The sequence below is a fragment of the Rosa rugosa genome, chromosome 6 (assembly GCF_958449725.1).
Source record: "Rosa rugosa chromosome 6, drRosRugo1.1, whole genome shotgun sequence".
Classification (NCBI taxonomy): domain Eukaryota; kingdom Viridiplantae; phylum Streptophyta; class Magnoliopsida; order Rosales; family Rosaceae; genus Rosa; species Rosa rugosa.
The window spans coordinates 46,198,696-46,221,871 of NC_084825.1; the positions used below are offsets into that span (position 1 = coordinate 46,198,696).

Here is a 23,176-nt window from a genome sequence, read left to right on the forward strand (position 1 = left end):
CTAGCTACGTATATGTTATTGGAAGATTTAAGCACGTACGAGACCAGTTCACCCTTTATACAAGATCAGACTAGGGTTTGGACAAAAGCAATAGCTAGAATGGAATCCTAGGAGACATATAATTTATTTAATTAGCCGAGGTTGCAGAGCAACTTCCAGAAAGAAGAACGAGACAAAAATCACATGTTAATCATTGGAGTTAAGCATTAAACGCGTTAATTGAGCAATAGATATAAAGGACGTATAAATTACAATCATTATTTAGAATCAGGTGCCATAAATTAGTCAATTAAAACTGAAAGTAACTATTTTATTGCTTTAGAAGGGGAAAAATGATTCAATATAATTAGCTCACATTTCTTTTACATAAAAACTTAAAACATAATGGACGACTTTGTCAAGATGGTGAGCACGGTCAAGTGACCCTCCTGATGTCCATGTAGCTACGCCATTAAACACAGCTATAGATCGAATATTGGTCATTTTATATATTGTTCTTGTTCAAGATTCAATGAAGTAAAGATATGAAGGTATATATCATCGGAATTTCCACTGGACTAATTCGAATCAAATAAAGTTGGTAAAATATCACCGTTTCCATTAACTAAAATATTTCTTTAAATTAAAGCAATGAAGGATTTTCCAAACTAGGTATATGAATGGGAAATCGTTGAGTGGGAAATTGTTCTTTTTTCTTAATAGGTTATGACGTTATGTTCATAGACCAAGACCTGAAAAGAACAAGTCTGGGTCTTCTTTTTAATAGGTTATGTTCATAGACCAAGACCTGAAAAGAACAAGTCTGGGTCTTCTTTTTAATAGGTTATGTTCATAGACCAGGACCGTACCTGAAAAATGTTGAGTGGGAAATTGGTCTTTTTTAATTAGCATCAGGTCTTGGTCTTCTTAATTAACAACTATTGTTGAGTGGGAAATTGGTCTTTTTTAATTAGCATCAGGTCTTGGTCTTCTTAATTAACAACTATTGTTGAGTGGGAAATTGTTCTTTTTTCTGGTATGAGGGATACTACCTTTTTGGAGAAGAGAACAAAGAATAAATATATATATGTATATGAATAATGAATTTCTTGTGTGACATTTGAGAAATGACTAATTGGACAATTTGGTACCTGATCTATAAAAGAGGAGTAATGTTTAATACCTCAGGATCCACTTCATTTGACATTTTAGTACCTTCATTATTTTTTCCATTAAATATAATCGATCATATGATACACATGTGCCCCTATTCTAAGGATTATTTTAGTTAGTCAAGTCCCAACCCATCAAAACCAGACTTTCCTTCATTTTTCCTTATTCTCTCTCATAGTCGCTCTCAATTATCCCTTAAAAACTTGATATTTTCCCTCCACCATAGCAACACTACACTTATCTATCAAAATTAAAGAAGACACAAAAAGGTGAGGATGCAACTAAATTGATTAAAAAATAAGAAGGCAAAGACAAATAAATCATATATTATTCACTCTATTCTCAATCACTCTCATTAAACCTTATTCCGAATTAGTTTAATCACAACAAATCTTGGGCTGGAGTTTTGGGAGCCTACTACACTCTTTGAGATTGCCAGTGGTATTGGCGTCCCGGTGAAGATTGGTGAGAATACATTGCATCAGAGATTCGGTCACTATGCTAGGGTTTTGGTGGATGTTGATCTCTCTTCTGAACCTCCGTTAGAGTTGGTGATTAAACGAGCCTGTGGTGACACCTGTGTACTTTCGGTGGAGTATGAACGTGTAATACCCCGAAAAATCCAAATTAAATTCCATGGATTTTTAGAAATGATTTCACGATAGTAGGAGCGAGTACGAAGCTTGGAGAAGTTGTGGAATTAGTTCAAACAAGTTTTATTCGAAAACGAACATAAGTTAGGGGCTCGTGGAAATTGACTTTTTATACATACGGAATTTGGGAAAACTTCCTGCATGAAAGTTGTAGGGCTCGTCGATACGATCTCGTGCATATGTGGAACACAATATTCGGAGTTCGTATGAATAAGTTATGAATATTTGAAATTTGGGAATTTTCTATAAATAGGAAAAATTTCTGATTTTTTCATTAAGGACGAAAAAATCTAATTTTTGCTAAACAGTCCCCGAAACCCTCCGTTCTCTCTCCTCTCCCACGCGGCCGAACCGCTCGACCCGACCCGGCCGAACGGCCCTCCTCCGGCGTCCTCCAGCCCCGGACCCGGACACCACCGTGATCACCGCTCCACGCCCAGACGCCCTCCGGTGTGGTCTTGGCCCGCCGCTGCCCCGAAAGCTGGATCGAAGACACCCAGACGAGCGAAACCGACCCGGCCGGAAAACGTCGACGCCGGCGTTGCACGGGCCGATCCTTCCCATTTTCGTGATCTCCTCTTCCCCCTGATCATCCCCATGTAAGTCTTTCATCACGATTTTGAGTGTAGACCGCTAGATCAAGGTTTGACTTTTTGAACGCCTCTGATTCAATCTAGGATCCGATCGTGCGGCCGAGATTAATCCAACTTCAACGCTTGATCTAGGACGATCTAGGCCGAACCAGGCTTAGCTCCAGGTATGAAAGTTGATCACCCTTTCATTTTGAAGAAGTTTGTAGTTGACGACTTTTGCATCAGAGGTGGTTGACCTTCGTTGACCGCCGCGTTGACCACCGTCTGACCTCCGCTTGTGGCGGCGGGTCGGACCTTATTTTGAGTTTATATTATCTGGACGATGATCTACGCATCCATACGAGCGTTTTGATATATTACAAGGTTATTTTAGAAAATGTGGATAAATAATGGATTTACGTTTTGACGTTACTATTTAACGTTTTTACGGTTTATCTTCGGTTTACGATCTGCGAAGATCTGACCATCGGTTTTACTTCAAATTATAACATGCTCATCGTATGACTGTCCCGATGACTTTGTGTGGTCATGGGCGAAGATCCGACCGTTGGATCTTCGTATAAATGCAAAACAGTGATTAGGGAGGCGATTCGTGAGAATCCGTCCGTCGGATTTTCGTATAAATTTGTGAAGATGTTAGTAAGGACGATTCAGAAAGATCCGACCGTTGGATCTTCGTGATGATTTTTGGAGGGTGATCCTAAGGGCGATCCGTGAGGATCCGACCGTTGGATCATCATTTAATTTCGATCCGACCGTTGGATTGTCGTTTAAGTATGTTTTTGAGTTATTGGCTAAAATAAGGTCATGTGTGATTAGGTGATTGACGGTCTCCCTTGGGTGAACGATTTCGGTGTGTATTGTGTTAAATTGAAGACGCAGCGGGAATATCGAGGTGAGTAAATCGCACATGGTTCATTCACGAACCGAAATTCGGTGATTTTATTTAATTGGGAAATTGTGGAAATTGTTTTATGAAAATAAATATTTGTTTTAAATTATATGGACTTGATCGACTACGGTCCATAGGTAAGTAAAATGTATTTAAACTATAAAAATGAATTTCTAGATTTTATTGCATGTGAACTATAGTTGGTATTAGTGGTCACTCTTGTGTGGGTGACTACGTATATATATATTTACGTGGAATATATATTCGATGGTGTGACATCGGGTGAAGTATTGATGTGATTTACTGAGTTATATTTTGAGCATTACCCTTTGGAATATGTGATTTATCTTAGATGTTGTGTTGTCTATGATAATGGGTAATTGAGTAAAGTGCGATAGTTGAGTCGTTGAGATGAATTAAATGAGGAGTCGAGTGAATTGAGAAAAGCAGTCATTCGTAAGGTGAACCTTGGCCCAGGTGACACTTTACGATACAGTTAGAGCTCTAGTCTGTCTGCCATCATACTGCTTGGGGGATAAACGAGTTATCATATGCCCTTGGGTATGACATCACATACTGAATGGGATGATTAATATAATTAATCATAAGCCTGTAAGTATGATATACTGAATGGGGTGATTAATATAATTAATCATAAGCCTGTAAGTATAATATACTGCATGGGATGATTTATATAAATAAATCATAAGCCTGTGAGTATATATTGAGTAAGAAGTTGTTTATTTTTGAGTAGTCATGATGAGATGTGAGTTGATTGATGCTTGAAGTGACGTTGTACACTTCAATTCTTATGCAAAACAAAATTAAAATGTGCTTGAGTTGATTGTGTTACTTTAAATCGTGCAATCCTTTCGTTTACTCATACGAGCTTTGCAAAAAGCTTACCGGGTTTGTATTGTTGCAATCCCGGTACACTATTCAAACGGTGTAGCGGGTAATCCTGCAGGTCAGGAGAATCAGGGCGGTGATCGAGCGGGTTAGAGTATTTGTTATAGTTTTACAGCATTTGTAATAGTGAGGTGAGTTAAGCTCATTGAGCCTTAGAATTTGATTTGGTGAGAGTGTGTTGTAATAATTAACTTGAGGATTTGATTTATTGTAATATTGAGAGGTGTGAAGTGTGGTTGTTTTGAGAAAAAAATTCAGGTTGTATTTATGTGAGTTGTATTAATTCATGTTTCGGATTTGGATTTGTTATTCAAAATCCGGGGCGTGACAGTTTGGTATCAGAGCGTAAGGTACATATTTGGTGATAATCAGTACTCCCCGAGTGATGGCCCGTCTGCAGCGGATCCCCATCATATACTCTTCGGTACTGGTATAATCATTGGGTATGTCTTAGTATGGGGTCTAGACAGCGTGTATGTCTGTAGGACGGTAGAGTTGTCTTCTAATTTCGTATTAGAATAAGTTTAGTTTCCGCAGGTTGTAATCTTCGAGGAATAGAGACCTCTAGATTTAACTCTGATGAGTCGGTGAGATTTGTTTTATGGAAGTGAGGTCCTTTTGGATGTTGAAGTGTTTGGTTGAAGGCATGATGTTGACCTATGCACGTACCTAGTGTGGATACGAGTATGAATTGTTATAAATTTTGTCTTCTTAAGTTGGACGTACAGATGTTTGGATGGGATGTACGTATCAAGGATTAAATATCTTGTTTTGTAATGAGATGTCCTTGTGGAGTTTGTTAGTAGGGTTGAGGTTAGGGAAGAAATTATTGTGGTTACTTCTTCCTTGTGCTTGTAAGTTGTTAAGCAGGGTTTAAGGTGCGAGACAAGAATTTTATTTTGTGCTCGATGGTTAGAGATGAGAGACCATTGTTTTGGGTTGTCGTTGAGTACTATAATTCCTTCAGAATCAGGATTGTTGGTAGAATTGGAATTAGTAGTAGTTTTGGTGATTCGGAATTTGAATTGAGTTCGCGAGATGTGTCTTATATACGTGGTTGATGTTGCTTGCATCATTTTGGAACGATACGTTACGATTCACAAGGAAAACTGGATTTGAAATTTATTCATTTGAACACCATGGGTTGATGACCTGACCGTGACTTGTGAATGTAGTTTTGTTCAAGTGAATGAAATTGAATTTTGTGGCCTTTGTGTGGTGAACTAGTTTTCTTAAGTTTTGGATCGTAGTATGGAGATGGACTGCAGTGAATTTGAAGTTGTTGTGTGTTTTAAGTTTAAGTAGGCGGGACACTTAAAGTTTTGCAATGGAGTTGATTTTGGTGTAATTAATTGGGAGAGTTAGAATCAGTTCTTGTGAATGATGTTGGATGAGAGTGTGTGCCTTTGGTGATTGATTTTAGGTGATATAGTTAAACGCAATTTCGGATATTGATTTTAGTGACTTTGTTAGGTATCCATAGTGGTTCAAGTGAATTACTATGTGATATGGAGTTTGATTCGAATTCTGAATCGCTAAATGTTAGGGATTGAATTGTGGTGAGTTTTTGTTGAAGCAATTGATAGATGGAATTATCGAGATTCTATAAGAGTTGTAAGAGTAACTCTAAAGACGTGGGTTTTTCCTAGCTAACTCAGGATGTGTTTAGCTTTATTAAACCCTAATTCTAACGCCGAAATTGTTTGTGTTTGGTTTGACTCTAAGGATGCTAGCTAGACCTCTGTGCAACTTAATTGATTGTTTGTGATAAATCATTCTGAAAGATGTGTGCAGTAGAGTTGTTTATGGTTTTGAAAATAGTATTGGGTGACCAAGGTTCGATCCTTGGTGTTGTTGTTGGTTAAACAAAAAGAAAAGAAAACATGCACACCATCTTATTGATTTTACATTACAAAAAAAAAAAAAAAAAGGAAAACGAGGACTATGCTATACTAAGCCTAGTCAGCAGCTCCGGATGGATTGAGGCTGAGCTCAAGAGAAACGTTTGAGCCACTGTGGTAACCGCCTGAGCCACCAGAATAGTAACCAAAAGCGCTACCTTCCTCGGAAGTAGCCTTCAGGTTACCAAAGACGTCCTCGCCGTGCACGGGGAACAGAGGAAGAGTTTGAACCTCCTGGTGATCTCCTCCTCGTTGTTGCAGGGATGTTTGTCCTCCTGTTGTGCCAAAAGAGTTGTACTGGTATTAGTGTTGAAGTGTGAGGAAGAATATGAAACAAAATTTAAATCAAGAAATCCTTCATTACCAGTAGAATAGGTGGAACCAAAGTTGAGATCAATGGATCTACCATCATCAGTAGAACTAGTGGACCCAAAATTGATGTCAATGGATCCACCAGCTGGCCCAAAATTGATGTCGATGGATCCACCAGCACCAGTAGAACCAGTGGACCCAAAATTGAGATCAATGGATCCACCAGTACCAAGAGAACTAGTTTCCATGGGCACTGGAGCAGCCTGATTACACCTATTCATCTGCTTCTCTCGAGCCCTGACGTTCTGGAACCAAAAGTAAATGTTCTTACCCTCAACATGTCCATACTGGTTCAGCTGGAGGCAGATCTCGTGAATGTGCTCTGTAGTTGGGCACTTAAATCCCTTGACGTAGTAAAGATCCTTGAGGATTCTTATTTGTTCTGGAGTAGGAATCCACCTGGTACGGCTTCGCCAGAAATCCATGTTGGCACTACTTCCAGCTGCTTGGGTGTTTCCTCCCTCCTCTGTTGGTTGCTGTTGTTGTGGTTCCATTTGTTGCGGGGTTTGGAGCTCCATTAGTTGCAGAGTTCGTGGCTCTTGGGTCATGGAGTGAGAGGATGTGAAAATCGAGGAATACATGGTTTAGTGTTTGAGGGAGATTTTGTTAGAAGGATTGGAGTTGTTGAACTGGTGATTGGAGATCTGAGATTCTCAGAGGAAAGATGAGATCGAATCTTCAAATGGAAGAAAAGATCTGAGAAAGAAGGATTGAAGATTTGGAGGAAAAGATTGAAGATCTGAAAGTTCAGAGGAAAGATGGGATTGAATCAACTAGATGGGAGAGAAGATCAGAAGAGAAGGATCGAAATTGATGAAGAAAGGATTTGAGAAGAGAAAGGCTGAAGAGTTGAGAGAGAAAGACTTGAGCTCGGAAGAAAATTTCTTTTCTTTTGGAGTGAACAGTTTTTCTCCAGAATGCACCTATTTATAGAACAAGGTGAGCAGATCTCCACCGTTGGATGAACGATCTCAGAATTTGAATCCACGCGTTGGATTAAAGTCGCCCCGAAACCCGGAAAAGCTGTTGGCGCGTGTTGAGCGTGTAAGGGGACAGGCCGAACCTCGAGACGCTGTGGCAGACAGCTTTAGCCGAAAGTGATTTGCTTTCCGTAAATCACGGAAGAGACGTGTCGTGGCACGTGGAGTGTACCGACAGTTTGTTGTTATTCTATCGCTTATGATAGAATAAATAAAAGAAGTTGCATGGATAGTAACGAGAGCAGCTGGTGCTCTAGTGGTTGAAGAGCAAGGCTCTTGTACAAGAGGTCAGAGGTTCGAACCTTGCCTCTCGTTTATTTTTATTATGTTCGCTTATGACATAATAAGTATAACATTTGTACACATTATATTAAGCACAGCTTGTGCTCCAGTGGCTGGGGACAAAAGTTTTGTGCAGCAGGTTGAGGTTTCGAACCTTGCCTCCCCCGTTATTTTATTTATGTCGCTTATGACATAATAAATATAACACGTGAGCATATATTAATGAAGGCAGCTCTTGCTTCAGTGGTTGGGAGCAAAACCTTCGTGTTTGAGGTCGGGAGTTCGAACCTTACCTCTTACAAATATTTTTGGATCTCGTATATGCTTGATATACGGACGTATATACGGTATGTACGGTATACATACGTATATACGGTCTGTATGGTATGCATACGTATATACGGTATACCTACGGTATGTACAATTTCATACCGTAGCCGAGCTAAAAAGTTGTGGGCCAAATAGTAAGCCCAAATGTTAGGCCCGATTTGTAGGCCCAAATAGTAAGCCCAAATGTTAGGCCCGATTTGTAGGCCCAAATGTTAAACCCAAATTGATTTGGGCCGGTTCGAAATGTGGATGGTCCGATTTCTTCAGGCCCAATTGGCCAGCCCTAGTGCTTAGCCCAGGGATTGAGCAAGCCCAAGTCATCATCATTGGGTGACATAATTTATTGGCGTGCTTTTGGGGATGATTTGTTTTGAGTGATGCATCTCTATGGTTGTGTAGAATAGTGCATGCTTAAGTTTTACTATAGAGATTTACCGTGATGCTAATGGAGTAGCGAAACGCTTTGTGGGAGTGTTTACTGTGCTTGTATGCCAGTACAGAGTGATGATCTATGTGAAGATCTATGTGATGATCTATGTGAAGATCTATGTAAGGATCTATGAGATGATCCATGTGATGATTTTGTGTAATTGATGTGGAGTGATGTTGAGCAGTTGTGTTGTGCGTTTACGTTTGTGATGAAAGGACACTACAAGAAAAATAGTCTATGACAACATCATATTTACAACATGCTGTAAATGCTCGTTGTCATCTCTAATATTCTACAACATGCGCAGAAAGAGTGTTGTATTAAATTATTTACCACTACATGCGTCATTTGCATGTTGTTAATTTCGTTATCGATAACTCAGTTTGCACGTTGTTGTCTACTTGTTGTCAATTAATGTATCAACAAGTAGGAGTGCATGTTGTTAAATATTTTCAAAACAACAACGTGCAGCTAACGCGGTCGAAACTTTGAGATAAAAGATTAAAAAAAAAAAAAACAAAAGGGCCTGTTGACTAAAGTCAGTAAAAAAAAGAAGCATCAGCTCTCTAAATCCATCATAGACCCAAAACATATAAAATCCTGGGCTTGAAGAATTGAGCTCTGAAGCTCTCACTTCTCAAACCCTAAACCGCCCGAAACGATCGCTTCCCTCCGTCGTCACTCTCAATTGGATCGACGACTTCACTATGGAGCAAGACTGCTTGTCCGGCGTCGCCATAGGAATGTATTTTTATACAAAGGATTGTGGCTTTGTAGATTACTACAGATTTGGAAAAGATGGAGATTTTATGATTAGGTCAACCTTAATCGAGAGGAATTGACTTACGCTCAAATTTCGGGACGAAATTTCTTTAAGGAGGGTAGATTGTAATACCCCGAAAAATCCAAATTAAATTCCATGGATTTTTAGAAATGATTTCACGATAGTAGGAGCGAGTACGAAGCTTGGAGAAGTTGTGGAATTAGTTCAAACAAGTTTTATTCGAAAACGAACATAAGTTAGGGGCTCGTGGAAATTGACTTTTTATACATACGGAATTTGGGAAAACTTCCTGCATGAAAGTTGTAGGGCTCGTCGATACGATCTCGTGCATATGTGGAACACAATATTCGGAGTTCGTATGAATAAGTTATGAATATTTGAAATTTGGGAATTTTCTATAAATAGGAAAAATTTCTGATTTTTTCATTAAGGACGAAAAAATCTAATTTTTGCTAAACAGTCCCCGAAACCCTCCGTTCTCTCTCCTCTCCCACGCGGCCGAACCGCTCGACCCGACCCGGCCGAACGGCCCTCCTCCGGCGTCCTCCAGCCCCGGACCCGGACACCACCGTGATCACCGCTCCACGCCCAGACGCCCTCCGGTGTGGTCTTGGCCCGCCGCTGCCCCGAAAGCTGGATCGAAGACACCCAGACGAGCGAAACCGACCCGGCCGGAAAACGTCGACGCCGGCGTTGCACGGGCCGATCCTTCCCATTTTCGTGATCTCCTCTTCCCCCTGATCATCCCCATGTAAGTCTTTCATCACGATTTTGAGTGTAGACCGCTAGATCAAGGTTTGACTTTTTGAACGCCTCTGATTCAATCTAGGATCCGATCGTGCGGCCGAGATTAATCCAACTTCAACGCTTGATCTAGGACGATCTAGGCCGAACCAGGCTTAGCTCCAGGTATGAAAGTTGATCACCCTTTCATTTTGAAGAAGTTTGTAGTTGACGACTTTTGCATCAGAGGTGGTTGACCTTCGTTGACCGCCGCGTTGACCACCGTCTGACCTCCGCTTGTGGCGGCGGGTCGGACCTTATTTTGAGTTTATATTATCTGGACGATGATCTACGCATCCATACGAGCGTTTTGATATATTACAAGGTTATTTTAGAAAATGTGGATAAATAATGGATTTACGTTTTGACGTTACTATTTAACGTTTTTACGGTTTATCTTCGGTTTACGATCTGCGAAGATCTGACCATCGGTTTTACTTCAAATTATAACATGCTCATCGTATGACTGTCCCGATGACTTTGTGTGGTCATGGGCGAAGATCCGACCGTTGGATCTTCGTATAAATGCAAAACAGTGATTAGGGAGGCGATTCGTGAGAATCCGTCCGTCGGATTTTCGTATAAATTTGTGAAGATGTTAGTAAGGACGATTCAGAAAGATCCGACCGTTGGATCTTCGTGATGATTTTTGGAGGGTGATCCTAAGGGCGATCCGTGAGGATCCGACCGTTGGATCATCATTTAATTTCGATCCGACCGTTGGATTGTCGTTTAAGTATGTTTTTGAGTTATTGGCTAAAATAAGGTCATGTGTGATTAGGTGATTGACGGTCTCCCTTGGGTGAACGATTTCGGTGTGTATTGTGTTAAATTGAAGACGCAGCGGGAATATCGAGGTGAGTAAATCGCACATGGTTCATTCACGAACCGAAATTCGGTGATTTTATTTAATTGGGAAATTGTGGAAATTGTTTTATGAAAATAAATATTTGTTTTAAATTATATGGACTTGATCGACTACGGTCCATAGGTAAGTAAAATGTATTTAAACTATAAAAATGAATTTCTAGATTTTATTGCATGTGAACTATAGTTGGTATTAGTGGTCACTCTTGTGTGGGTGACTACGTATATATATATTTACGTGGAATATATATTCGATGGTGTGACATCGGGTGAAGTATTGATGTGATTTACTGAGTTATATTTTGAGCATTACCCTTTGGAATATGTGATTTATCTTAGATGTTGTGTTGTCTATGATAATGGGTAATTGAGTAAAGTGCGATAGTTGAGTCGTTGAGATGAATTAAATGAGGAGTCGAGTGAATTGAGAAAAGCAGTCATTCGTAAGGTGAACCTTGGCCCAGGTGACACTTTACGATACAGTTAGAGCTCTAGTCTGTCTGCCATCATACTGCTTGGGGGATAAACGAGTTATCATATGCCCTTGGGTATGACATCACATACTGAATGGGATGATTAATATAATTAATCATAAGCCTGTAAGTATGATATACTGAATGGGGTGATTAATATAATTAATCATAAGCCTGTAAGTATAATATACTGCATGGGATGATTTATATAAATAAATCATAAGCCTGTGAGTATATATTGAGTAAGAAGTTGTTTATTTTTGAGTAGTCATGATGAGATGTGAGTTGATTGATGCTTGAAGTGACGTTGTACACTTCAATTCTTATGCAAAACAAAATTAAAATGTGCTTGAGTTGATTGTGTTACTTTAAATCGTGCAATCCTTTCGTTTACTCATACGAGCTTTGCAAAAAGCTTACCGGGTTTGTATTGTTGCAATCCCGGTACACTATTCAAACGGTGTAGCGGGTAATCCTGCAGGTCAGGAGAATCAGGGCGGTGATCGAGCGGGTTAGAGTATTTGTTATAGTTTTACAGCATTTGTAATAGTGAGGTGAGTTAAGCTCATTGAGCCTTAGAATTTGATTTGGTGAGAGTGTGTTGTAATAATTAACTTGAGGATTTGATTTATTGTAATATTGAGAGGTGTGAAGTGTGGTTGTTTTGAGAAAAAAATTCAGGTTGTATTTATGTGAGTTGTATTAATTCATGTTTCGGATTTGGATTTGTTATTCAAAATCCGGGGCGTGACAGAACGCCTTCCAGATGTGTGCTCTCACTGTGGTAACATTGGTCATAGGGTAACTGCCTGTAAGTTTGTTCGCACTTCAGGCCATGATCAACCAGAAGCTATTGAGGTTCAGGGTCGGGGCCGTTCCCGAAAGCGGTCTCACAAACACAAACGTAGAGCAAAGCAAGTCTATGTCCCTAAGAAAATGGAGGCTGGGAAGGCAGTGATTGTAGATGATACACCTCCTGCTAAGGAAGATGCAAGAGAAGGCCCTTCCTTTGTGCGTAGGACTCCTCCTCCACCACTGTCTTCCACGATGGCTGGTGAAACAAGGGTCATTGGGCAGACAGTTAACGATGTGATTAACAATGTTGAGGATGAGGTTGTTGTCCAGGCCACGGTATAGGTGCAAAATAATGTAGTAGCTACGTTGATTGGAAAGGATATTGAGGACGTTGCTGCAACAGGTGTAATTAATAGGACTGAGGTGAATGCTACTACCAATACGAAGAATGTGGAGTTTGGCGCTCTAAATGGGACGCGTAGGGATGATATTGGAGATGATGATGAGGAGATAGTTGTTTCTTCTGAGGAGGAAGATGACATAGATGAGAGCTCTATCCCTATTATCAAGTCATATTTCTCCACTAAATAATTGGTATGAGGAAACGGAGCGTGCGGACCTGGAAGGTGAATTTACTGTGGTTATGTCTAAAAGTCAAAAGAAAGCTTTGCGTAGAGCTGCTACTGTTGAAAATAGGGAGGCCTACCTCCGTCGTACTAAAGATATTCCTCAATGAAGGTTCTCTATTGGAATTTACGGGGCATCAGTAACGACCCCACTAAAGATGCATTGAAAAAGTTTGTATTAGACAATAATCCGGAAGTTTTATGCATTTCCGAACCCTTTGTTGGACTGGATTCTATTCCATCTTCTTTTTGGTGGTCTATGTCGATGGTACCTATGTGTACTAACGAACGAGAAGGGGCAATTCCAAACTTATGGGTATTTTGTAAGTCTTCAATTGTTCAAAACGTTCAGATTCTTTTGGTGTCTGACCAGCAGGTTACCCTTCGGATTTTGTTTGATTCTATTCCATGTATCTTCACTACTGTTTATGCTAAAACTACTGTGATTGAGCGTAGAAGATTATGGGAGGAGCTCTATGAAATTAAAGCAAGGTTTGGTGATGGCCCTTGGTTGGTTTGTGGTGACTTTAATGCAGTTTTAGGAGCTCACGAAAAGATGGGAGGTGCAGTTGTCTGTCGTCGGTCTTGTGAAGAATTTCAGGCCATGTCTGATCAGTGTGAGCTGGAGCATATAACTACTCATGGTGCCCAATTCACTTGGGTGCGTAGGAGGGGTCTCAGAGGAAATGTGGAGCTGCGTTTGGCGAATCATGCTTTGGTTGGATGCTTGGGATCAGTTTGTTTGTCGTACCTTGCCTCGTATATGTTCTGATCATAATCCCCTTTTAATGTCTTTTTCTAAATCTTTTGGGGCACGCCATAGTCTCTTTAGATTTCGTAAAATGTGGTTGGAGAATAAGGATTTCCACGGATTTGTGAGACAATGTTGGAACTCTTCTCAGACTTCTGGTTGTCCTTTAACCATCTTGCAGCACAAATTGCGAGTCTTACGCAAAGCTCTTCGTAAATGGAACTGGGAGGTTTTTGGAGATGTTCACAGAAAGGTTGAGGCTGATTTTGCTAACTTAGCAGCTCTTCAAAATGATATAGCTATTGCTGGGGGTTCAGAATCTGATTTTGCATTAGAAAGAAAGTTGCAGGCTAATTTATCAGAGTCTTTGCGAATTCAAGAGATCTTTTGGAAAGAAAAGTCAAGAGCACGTTGGTTGGCTGAGGGGGACAGAAACACTAACTTCTTTCATGCTATGTGTAAAGTTCATCGGGCTACGTCTTCAATTCACTTACTTCGTGATGGTGACCAGATTTATGATGACCCTATTTCCATTCAAGATCATATTGTTGGTAGTACGATCTGTTTGCTCGTACGAATTTTTCTAGCGACACCGGACTTATATCTCGAGTCATTCCTTCCTTGGTTACTGATGAGGAAAATGATATTCTTACTAAAGTTCCCACATAGGAGGAAATTTTGTCTGCAGTAAAATTAATGGACCCTTCCAGTGCTCCAGGTCCAGATGGTTTCAATGGGCAATTCTTTATCTCTTGTTGGGACATTGTGGGGGCAAGAAGTGATTGCCGGAGTTCAATATTTTTTCAGGTTTGGTTCACTACCAAATTCATTTAATTCGAGTTTGATCATTCTTATCCCTAAAGTGGACCATGCAGATTCAATTACTCAATACCGTCCAATTGCCTTAGCAAATTTTGTCTTCAAGTTAATCCCAAAAATTTTATCTTTAAGACTAGCAGGTATTGCCTCACGAATCATATCTTCTCAACAACATGGTTTTGTTCAGGGGCGGAATATTTCAGATTGTATCTTGGCCACTTCTGAATGCTTCAACATGCTTGACAATAAGTGCTTCGGTGGGAATGTTGCTATCAAGGTTGACATCACTAAAGCATTTGACACTCTTTCTTGGGATTTTCTGCTAAATGTGCTTAAGGCGTTTGGTTTCCATCAGATTTTTATTGACTGGGTGCAAGCAATTCTTGAATCGGCGAAGTTATCTTTGTTAGTCAATGGAAGGTCTGTAGGTTACTTTTCATGTGGAAGGGGAGTTCGCCAAGGAGATCTGCTTTCTCCATTACTTTTTTGCTTAGCCGAAGAAGTTCTTAGTCGAGGTATCACTGACTTGGTTAATCGAAGAAAACTTCATACTATTTCCTCTCCGCGTGGTATTCAAGCTCCCTCACTTGTACTTTTTGCAGATGATATTATTATTTTTTGTCGTGGTGATCGTGGGAGTGATCATGTCTTATTTGGAGGAGTATGGTATGAATTCTGGTCAAATTGTTCACAAGGCAAAGTCAAGAGTTTTCATTAGTAAGCATCTTCAGCGGCGAAGGCATGCCATTGTATCAAAGCTGGGTATTTCTCAAGGGACTACCCCGTTTAATTATTTGGGTGTACCTATTTTCCGAGGTAAACCGCGTGCCACTCATTTTAGATCTATTACGGACAAAGTCCGCATGAGATTTTCTAGTTGGAAAGGTTCTATGTTGTCCATGGCGGGTCGTTTGCAATTAATTAAATCAGTTATATCTAGTATGCTGGTTTACAGTTTTCAAATATATGAATGGCCTGTTTCTTTGCTTCGGAGGATGGAGACTTGGTGTCAAAAAATTTTATGGTCAGGTTCCATTGATAGGAGAGGAATGCCTTTGGTAGCATGGAAGGTGTGTTGCTCATCTTATGACGAAGGAGGGTTGGATCTTAAGCAATTAACTCTGTGGAATCGCTCTTTTATTCTGAAAAAGGCTTGAGAGGTTTTCTCTAGTGCCTCTGAAGGTTGTGGTTTTATTCGCTCCAGGTTTTGGAGAAATGGTCGACCTCGAAGCTCTTACACTACTTCTTCAATTTGGCCAGGTATAAAAAAATATTGGGACCTAGTTGTTCAAAATGGACGTTGGATTCTTGGAGATGGGTCAAAAGTTTCATTTTGGCATGATAATTACATGGGTAGGCCTCTTATTAATTTCTTCAACGTGCATGGAGGGTCTGCTCATCAATTGGATGCAAAAGTTATTGATTATGTCCATGAGGGGACATGAAACTTGCCCTTTCTTTTGCAACTTCACTTCCCAAATTTGTGTGATCTTGTCAGCAGGATTCCACTCTCTGTTACCACTCCCGCTGACGACAAACTGATTTGGTCTCCTTCTTCATCTGGGGAGCTCACTGCTAAAGAGGCGTATTGTTTTTTAAAGCCTCTAGTTCCTCCTTTGGCCTGGGGTAAAATTATTTGGACAAAGTATATTCCTCCTCGTATTTCTTTTTTGGTTTGGAAAGTACTAAGAGGGCGTGTCATATCAGAAGAGTTCTTGCAGAAAAGAGGAGTATCGCTAGCTTCATTATGTGTGCTTTGTCACTGCCATGGGGAATCAGTGGAACATATTTTTCTTCATTGCAACTTTGCAGCTGCTATATGGTCCATTATGTTGGGGAAGTTTGAGCTTCATGGTGTTCCAATCTCTATTCTTGCTCTTTTGAATATGGGGTTGTCAGCGGGACGCAGTCCTCAATTTCAGGATCTTTGGATTGCTTGTTTTTCATCGACTCTTTGGTTCATTTGGCATTGCAGAAACCGGGCTTGATATGAGGGTATTGAAGTTAGTGTGTCACAAGCTTGCCGGTTAATTTGTAGTAATGTTGCCGCCTTAAGTCGGTTGTCTTCGGGTAGCATGTTCAATAATGTGCAAGAGCTTTGTGTCATTAAAAGAATGGGTGCTATATGCAAACCTCGTCGGGCGCCTCGAATTATTGAAGTAAACTGGTTAACCCCCCCTTTCGGTTGGATCAAAGTTAATACTGATGGTGCATGGAAAGTGGACTCCAACCAGGCTGGCTATGGTGGTGTTTATAGAGACTATAAAGGCTTGGTTATAAGTGCTTTCTCTTCTACTCTTGATATCCTTAGTTCTGTGGCTGCAGAGGTCATGGCGATCATTAAGGCTATTGAAGTAGCTTGGGTTAGAGATTGGAAGTATGTATGGTTAGAGGTGGATTCTTCCCTTATACTTATTTTTCTTCGTTTTCCTCATCTGGTGCCTTGGAGGCTTCGTGTGCAGTGGAGCAATTGCTTGCATCGTATCTCTCAAATGCATTTCAAATCTAGCCATATCTTTCATGAAGGCAATCAAGTTGTTGATGCCCTTGCCAACTATGGTGCTTCATCAGATGGCTTGACTTGGTGGGATTCACCTCCAGATTTTATGATGAGTCATTCTAATAGGGACCATTTAGGTCTTCCTAATTTTTGATTTCGTTAATTTGTATTCTTTTGATATGAGGTTAGCGGCGCTTCTTATGCCTGTCCTACCTCATTTCTCTTTGTAACCTTCTTTTCTTTAATAAATTTCATTCGCTAAAAAAAAAAAAAAAAACTAAGAGCATTTTTAGCAGACTCTCTATTTTGGCTTCTTAGCTATTTTAGAGAGCATATTTGGCTTTTAATCAATTTTAACAGTTGCATTAGACTCCTAAGAGCATCTTTAGCAATACTAGCCATTTTTGAGTCAAATTTTAGCCAAAATAGCTCAAAAGTCATTTTGGCTAGCCATTTTAAAAATACATCTGCATCAGTACTTTCTATTTTAGCTAGTTTTGAATTTATATTATTTTTTAAATGAAGACTAAATACTTTAAATGTATTTATAAATTACATAAACTCAAAATGAATATTTTAAATTATAGAGAGCCTCATCTTGCTCTCTATATTTAGGAGCGAGATAATTAAAAGTTATAATAGAGAGTCACTTAGGAGTCTGGTGCAGCTGTTAAAATACATAAAAAGCTAAACATGCTCTCCAAAATAGCTAAGGAGCCAAAATAGAGAGTCTGTTAAAGATGTTCTAAGTGGCTCTCTAATTTTTTTATTTTTTGAAAAGAGGGCGGGTGCGGCTGCCCTCAAGCCTTGATTAATGAAACCATAGAATACAAGGGGGGGACATAGTGCTAGAATTTCAACCATGGAAGAAGAAGAAAGGAGGAGGAAGGAAGAGAAACACATAGAGTTAAAAAAAAACTACATTTTGACTGGAATAGAATGAAAACAATTACATCAATTTTCTTTATATACTGTAAACCATATTACTATACTACCCTTAACATCCCCCCTCAACCACATGCTTGGGTACCAAGCATAATGGTTGGAACACATGATATAAATCCCAAATGCACAGGTCATCTTCTTAAATGCTTGTGTTGTGATCAGCGGACAGCCGCACTGCACCCAATCTCATCCAAGCCTTGTGCTACTCCTATCAAGCCTTTGTCAACTTGACAACTTCTCATCCACAGAAAGAACACATGTTATCAGAAATTTCTGATATATTCTTCAACTCAGCTGATGATAACAATAAACCAGCAACATTGGCAGCAATATTAACAATCACTTCTTTTGGTTTATTAGTCAAACCACAAGTAGTCTTACATCAATTCCCACTCAATCCAATTCACCAAATCATTGCACCAATGGCCATTGTCCAACATCCGAAAAACACTCTGACCAAGCCATCCAGGCCACATCTTCTCACCTTCAACACCCTCAGCATCTTTATGATAGTACATCTATCTTCTTCTATCACTTTTCACAATAATAGTACAGTCCTAGGAAATGCCAACAGCCACAGCCCGGAAGAATATATGAAAGAAGAGGAAAAACAAAGATAAGTGCAGAAGGCAAAAGATTGAATGGTAATTGTACAGATTTTGATCTTGATTTGTTTTGACTGGTAATTGTACATAAGCAAAAACTGAACAATGAACAGAACAACAAAAGGATTGAATGGTAGTTTGAATGGTAATTGGACAGAAGCAAATTGAAAGAAAAGCTTAAAGGAAATCAACAAGAGACTTGGTAATTGTACAAAATTGGTTTCCTTGGTAATTGTACAGAATTGGTTTCAATGGTAATTGTACAGAAGAAAATTGAAGAAATGCAAAAAGCAACTTGAAGGGAAAGGCTGTGACACAGGACAATTGCATATCTCCAATCAATATATGAATAAATTTCACTAGAGCACCAAAGCATAACATATCAACCTTATAACACCAAATACCATCAGTTAGCCAAACTGAGTTGATGGTACCCAACTTAATTTTCAAGAAGCTACTGAACCAATTGAACTTTCATGAGAGATCAGTCAAGATTTTACCAAAAAGAAGATGAAAATAGCCAGAGCTCACATCACAGATTTCTCTGAAATTTCATCACCGTCGGAGTCGGAATCAGTCGATGGCGGAGAAGCCGTCGAGTTATCGTGTCCTTCAGTCGAATATGGAGGTCCAGTGGTCACCGGCGACACGGCTTCTGACGAGAACCGTAGTGAACAACAGAGCTGAGGCGACGATGCTTCCAAGGTCGTGGATGGTGACGCGGCGAGAGTAGAAAACAAATAGACTCCGAAGACTGCGAGAGTTCGCGGCGAGTGTAGAAAGCAAATCAACTCCGGAGACAGCAACACGGCTTCCCGGTGATGACGAGTGATTGAGAGATTGAAAATTTTAGGGTTTGGAAATTCTGATTTGGGGATGGGCTTATTCGATAGGATTTCTCTGAATTGAACCAAAAAGAAAGTAAGGATGAAGAGAATTGCAACGGTGGAGCGATGGTCAAGCCACCATGGCTCTGATACCATGCTAGAATTTCAACCATGGAAGAAGAAGAAAGACGAAGAAAGGAGGAGGAAGGAAGAGAAACGCAGAGAGTTAAAAAAAAAACTACAATTTGACTAGAATAGAATAAAAACAATTACAACGATTTTCTTTATATACTGTAAACCATATTACTATACTACCCTTAACACATAGAGCCTGAACCCCAACTTACAAAAAGTAATGTATTCTAACATGCACAAGTTAGCAAAGAGTGCATCATTGGCTACTCTATTTGCTTTGACAAAGCGATGACATAAAGAGATAACTCTACTAAGGAGAAGCATCATCATAACAAATAGCACAGCTTTCCTACTATGTTGCCGCACAGAATCATATCTGGCGGCACTTCGTTTCATCCTGCCACTAGGAGGTTGCTTCTATTTTAAAACAGATAGCCGTCTCACTAGGCTAGACAAGGCACACTGAGTGTGCAGACCGGGATAAAGCCCACTATCGCCTACCATATTTTGATGGGAACTTATTAGAGACAACAAATAAACTAACTTGAAAGTAAAAAAGCATAAAGAAATAACAGCATCCCAGATTGGGCCCAAAGCCTGAACCTAGGACCAAGATCTGTCCAAGTGGGTAAGGAGACAATGCGCCCAGAATTGTTGTTCCAATCTCAACCCCACCACTGCACCACTACCTGCAGCAGACCACTTGCACTGTCGGACCTTCACCGCTGTCACAGCACCACCGTCGACCCCAAGCCTCTTGCCTGACCTGAGTTGCCGACTCCATTCAGCCCAAAATTGGATCTGGTCGGCATTCGGCATTACAGATCTGTCAGCCCTCCACTTGCGACCAACCCAGATCGGAGCGATCTCTGATCCTAGCTAGCCTCACCTCCACTGTCCCATCGCCGATCGATCAAGCCACAACCTTGCTTAGCGGTGTAATCCGACTTCCCCCACCCTTCCAACCTGCCAGCCAACATGTGTTCCTGAAACTCTTCTGGCCGGCCGCACAACCTACCTGCCCCATTCTTGACACAGATCGCGGACCCAGTGTTCCACCGGTATCCAACATAGCAGCCAAGAGAGGCGCTACCATTCACGTCCCGTCCGACAACTATGTCCCTAGGACGTGCCGCCGAACGGAGAAGAAAATCAAGCTAGAGGCGGCAAGCGCGCAGAAGCAGTGGCTCTCTATTTTAACTTTTAGCTATTTCGCTCCTAAACATAGAGAGCAAGATGAGGCACTCTATTATTTTTGTAAATTTAAAACATTTCTTTTAAGTTATTATATGTAATCTATAAATGAAATTAAACGATTTTTATTCAATTAATAAATAATGTAAATTTAAAACTAGCTATTATGAAGGAGTTGAATGTTAATGTCTTTGGTAACGTTCGTACTGCTGTGGATAGTGCGCGCGCTGCCCTTGAAAAAATTCAACTAGCCATATCTCTTGATGGGTTTATTGAAGCGCATCATGTTGAGGAGCTTTTAACCTAGGATATCGATGCTTTGTCGAATGCTTTATTGATTCAGGAAAAATTCTGGGTAGAGAAGGCTAGGGTGAGATGGATTAGGGAAGGTGACAGAAATTCTGCCTATTTCCATACTTTGGCAAGATCGAAGAGCACGCTCCTCTATCACTTCTCTTCGCATTGGGAATGACTTGGTGGATGATGTTAATATTTTGCGTGATCATGTCGTTCAACATTTCACAAGTACCTTTTCAGATGATGGAAATATTGATGATACAAGTTTGGTTGAAAATCTTATTCCTTCAATGGTTTCAGATTCAGAAAATTGCTCTTTACTTGCTATTCCTTTTGCTGAAGATGTCAAAAATGTTGCATTTTCCATGAATGTTGATAGTGCCCCAGGTCTGGATGGTTATACTAGTCATTTTCTTCAGGCTTGTTGGGATGTTGTTGGGTTGGATATGGTCCGTGCTGTTAGATATTTCTTTCAATCAGGTTATATATTGCCCGATCTAAATTCCAACTTTGTGGCGCTCATTCCAAAGTTTTAAGAAGCAAATGTTATCACTCAGTTTCGGCCCATTGCTATGGCTAATTTTTCTTTTAAAATTATTACTCGCATACTAGCAGACCGTCTTGCTCCTATTGCTTCCAGGATTATATTGCCGAATCAATTTGCTTTTTTGAAACGAAGACAAATCTCTGATTGCATCTTTCTGGCTTCTGAATGTGTTAACTTGTTGGATAATAAATCTCATGGAGGGAATGTTGCTATTAAGTTTGATGTAGCAAAGGCCTTTGATACTTTGAATTGGGACTTCCTTCGAAGGGTTCTTAATGCTTTTGGTTTTCATGCAACTTTTGTAGAATGGATTAGTTCTATATTGGCTTCAGCTCACCTCTCCATCCTATTTAATGGCTCTCCAGTGGGATTTTTTTGTTGTAGCCGTGGAGTTCGACAAGGTGATCCACTATCTCCTCTTCTCTTTTGTCTTGCTGAAGAGGTTCTTAGCCTTGGTATCTTGCGTCTGGTTGATATGGGGCATGTCCAAGATATTTCCTCTCCTCATACTGTGAAAGTCCCTTCTCATGTCTTATTTGCTGATGATATAATGGTTTTTTGTAAATGAGATAAAAGAAGCCTACTAAATCTTATGGCTTTCTTTGAGGAGTACGGACTCAACTCGGGCCAGTTGGTGAACAAAACCAAGTCTCATGTTTATTTGGGCAAGTCAGTCATTCATCGACTTACTCTAATATATTCTTGGTTGGGTATTCTAGTGGGTAAATTGCCCTTCATGTACCTTGGCGTGCCAATTTTTGTTGGCCAACCAAAGCGAATTTACTTCCAAGTCTTTGCTGATCGAATTCTTAATGTTATGTCCCATTAGAGAAGGCATTCTCTCTCCATGGTAGGACGAGTAACTCTGGTCAATTCTGTGGTGGTTAGTATGCTTTCCCATAGTTTCACAATTTATGCTTGGCCAAAGACTGTACTGCAACAACTTCGAAATTGGATGATGAATTTTATTTGGACCGGCAAAGTGTCTTCTAGAGCCTATCATCCGGTGTCTTGGAAAAAGTGTTGTGCTCCGTTGAAGGAGGGTGGTCTTGGAGTTTGTAATATTATGGCTCTTAATAAAGCTTTCCTCCTAAATTTCTTTGGGATTTCTTAACTAAGTCTACACCATTGGCTGCTTTTTTTTTTTTGCTCGGTTTCTTCAACGTTCAGGTCAGCCATGTTCTTACTATAAAAAATCATCTATTTGGCCTGGCATGCGACCCTTGTTTATGGATATTTTCTACAGCTCTAAATGGATTGTGGGCAATGGTCGTTCAATTGATTTTTGGCATGGTAATTAGCTTAATGATTCAGTTGTTGATAAATTGGGTATTGACCATCAACTTGGCAAGTTATTATGTGCCAAAGTTTCTGATTTCATCAAAGATGGCTCTTGGTATTGCTCTACTAATTTAATTGCTGACCTTGCTACACTTTGGTCAAAAATTTCAGCTATTAGACTTCCTTATTCAGACAAGGAGGATAGGCTAGTGTGGTTGGATTCTTCTGATGGGAACTTATCTTTATCTATAGTCTATGAGTTGAAGAGGAGTACTTTACTATAACATGGTATTGGTACTCAATTGCAATTGCTATAGTGGGGATCGAATGATGGGAGCAAGCTTCTACTCTCTTTGGAATGCTAGAAATTCTATTCGATTTGATGAGCGTTGCTTAACGATTGATTATTTGATTCACTCTATCAAGCTGCAAATTCAAGAGGTTGACTCTTGG

General features: G+C 40.1%; 1 protein-coding gene across 1 annotated transcript; it reads left to right on the forward strand.

Moving 5' to 3' along the window:
* Window positions 1–12,928: 12,928 nt before the first annotated feature.
* Window positions 12,929–21,431, forward strand: LOC133716877 (uncharacterized). The gene is made up of 7 exons (XM_062143522.1): window positions 12,929–13,090; window positions 13,175–13,558; window positions 13,755–14,144; window positions 14,292–15,058; window positions 15,544–15,652; window positions 16,627–16,769; window positions 21,125–21,431. Exons 1-7 carry the CDS (start codon window positions 12,929–12,931, stop codon window positions 21,429–21,431), a joined length of 2,262 nt encoding a protein of 753 aa, XP_061999506.1.
* The last annotated feature ends 1,745 nt before the right edge of the window (window positions 21,432–23,176 follow it).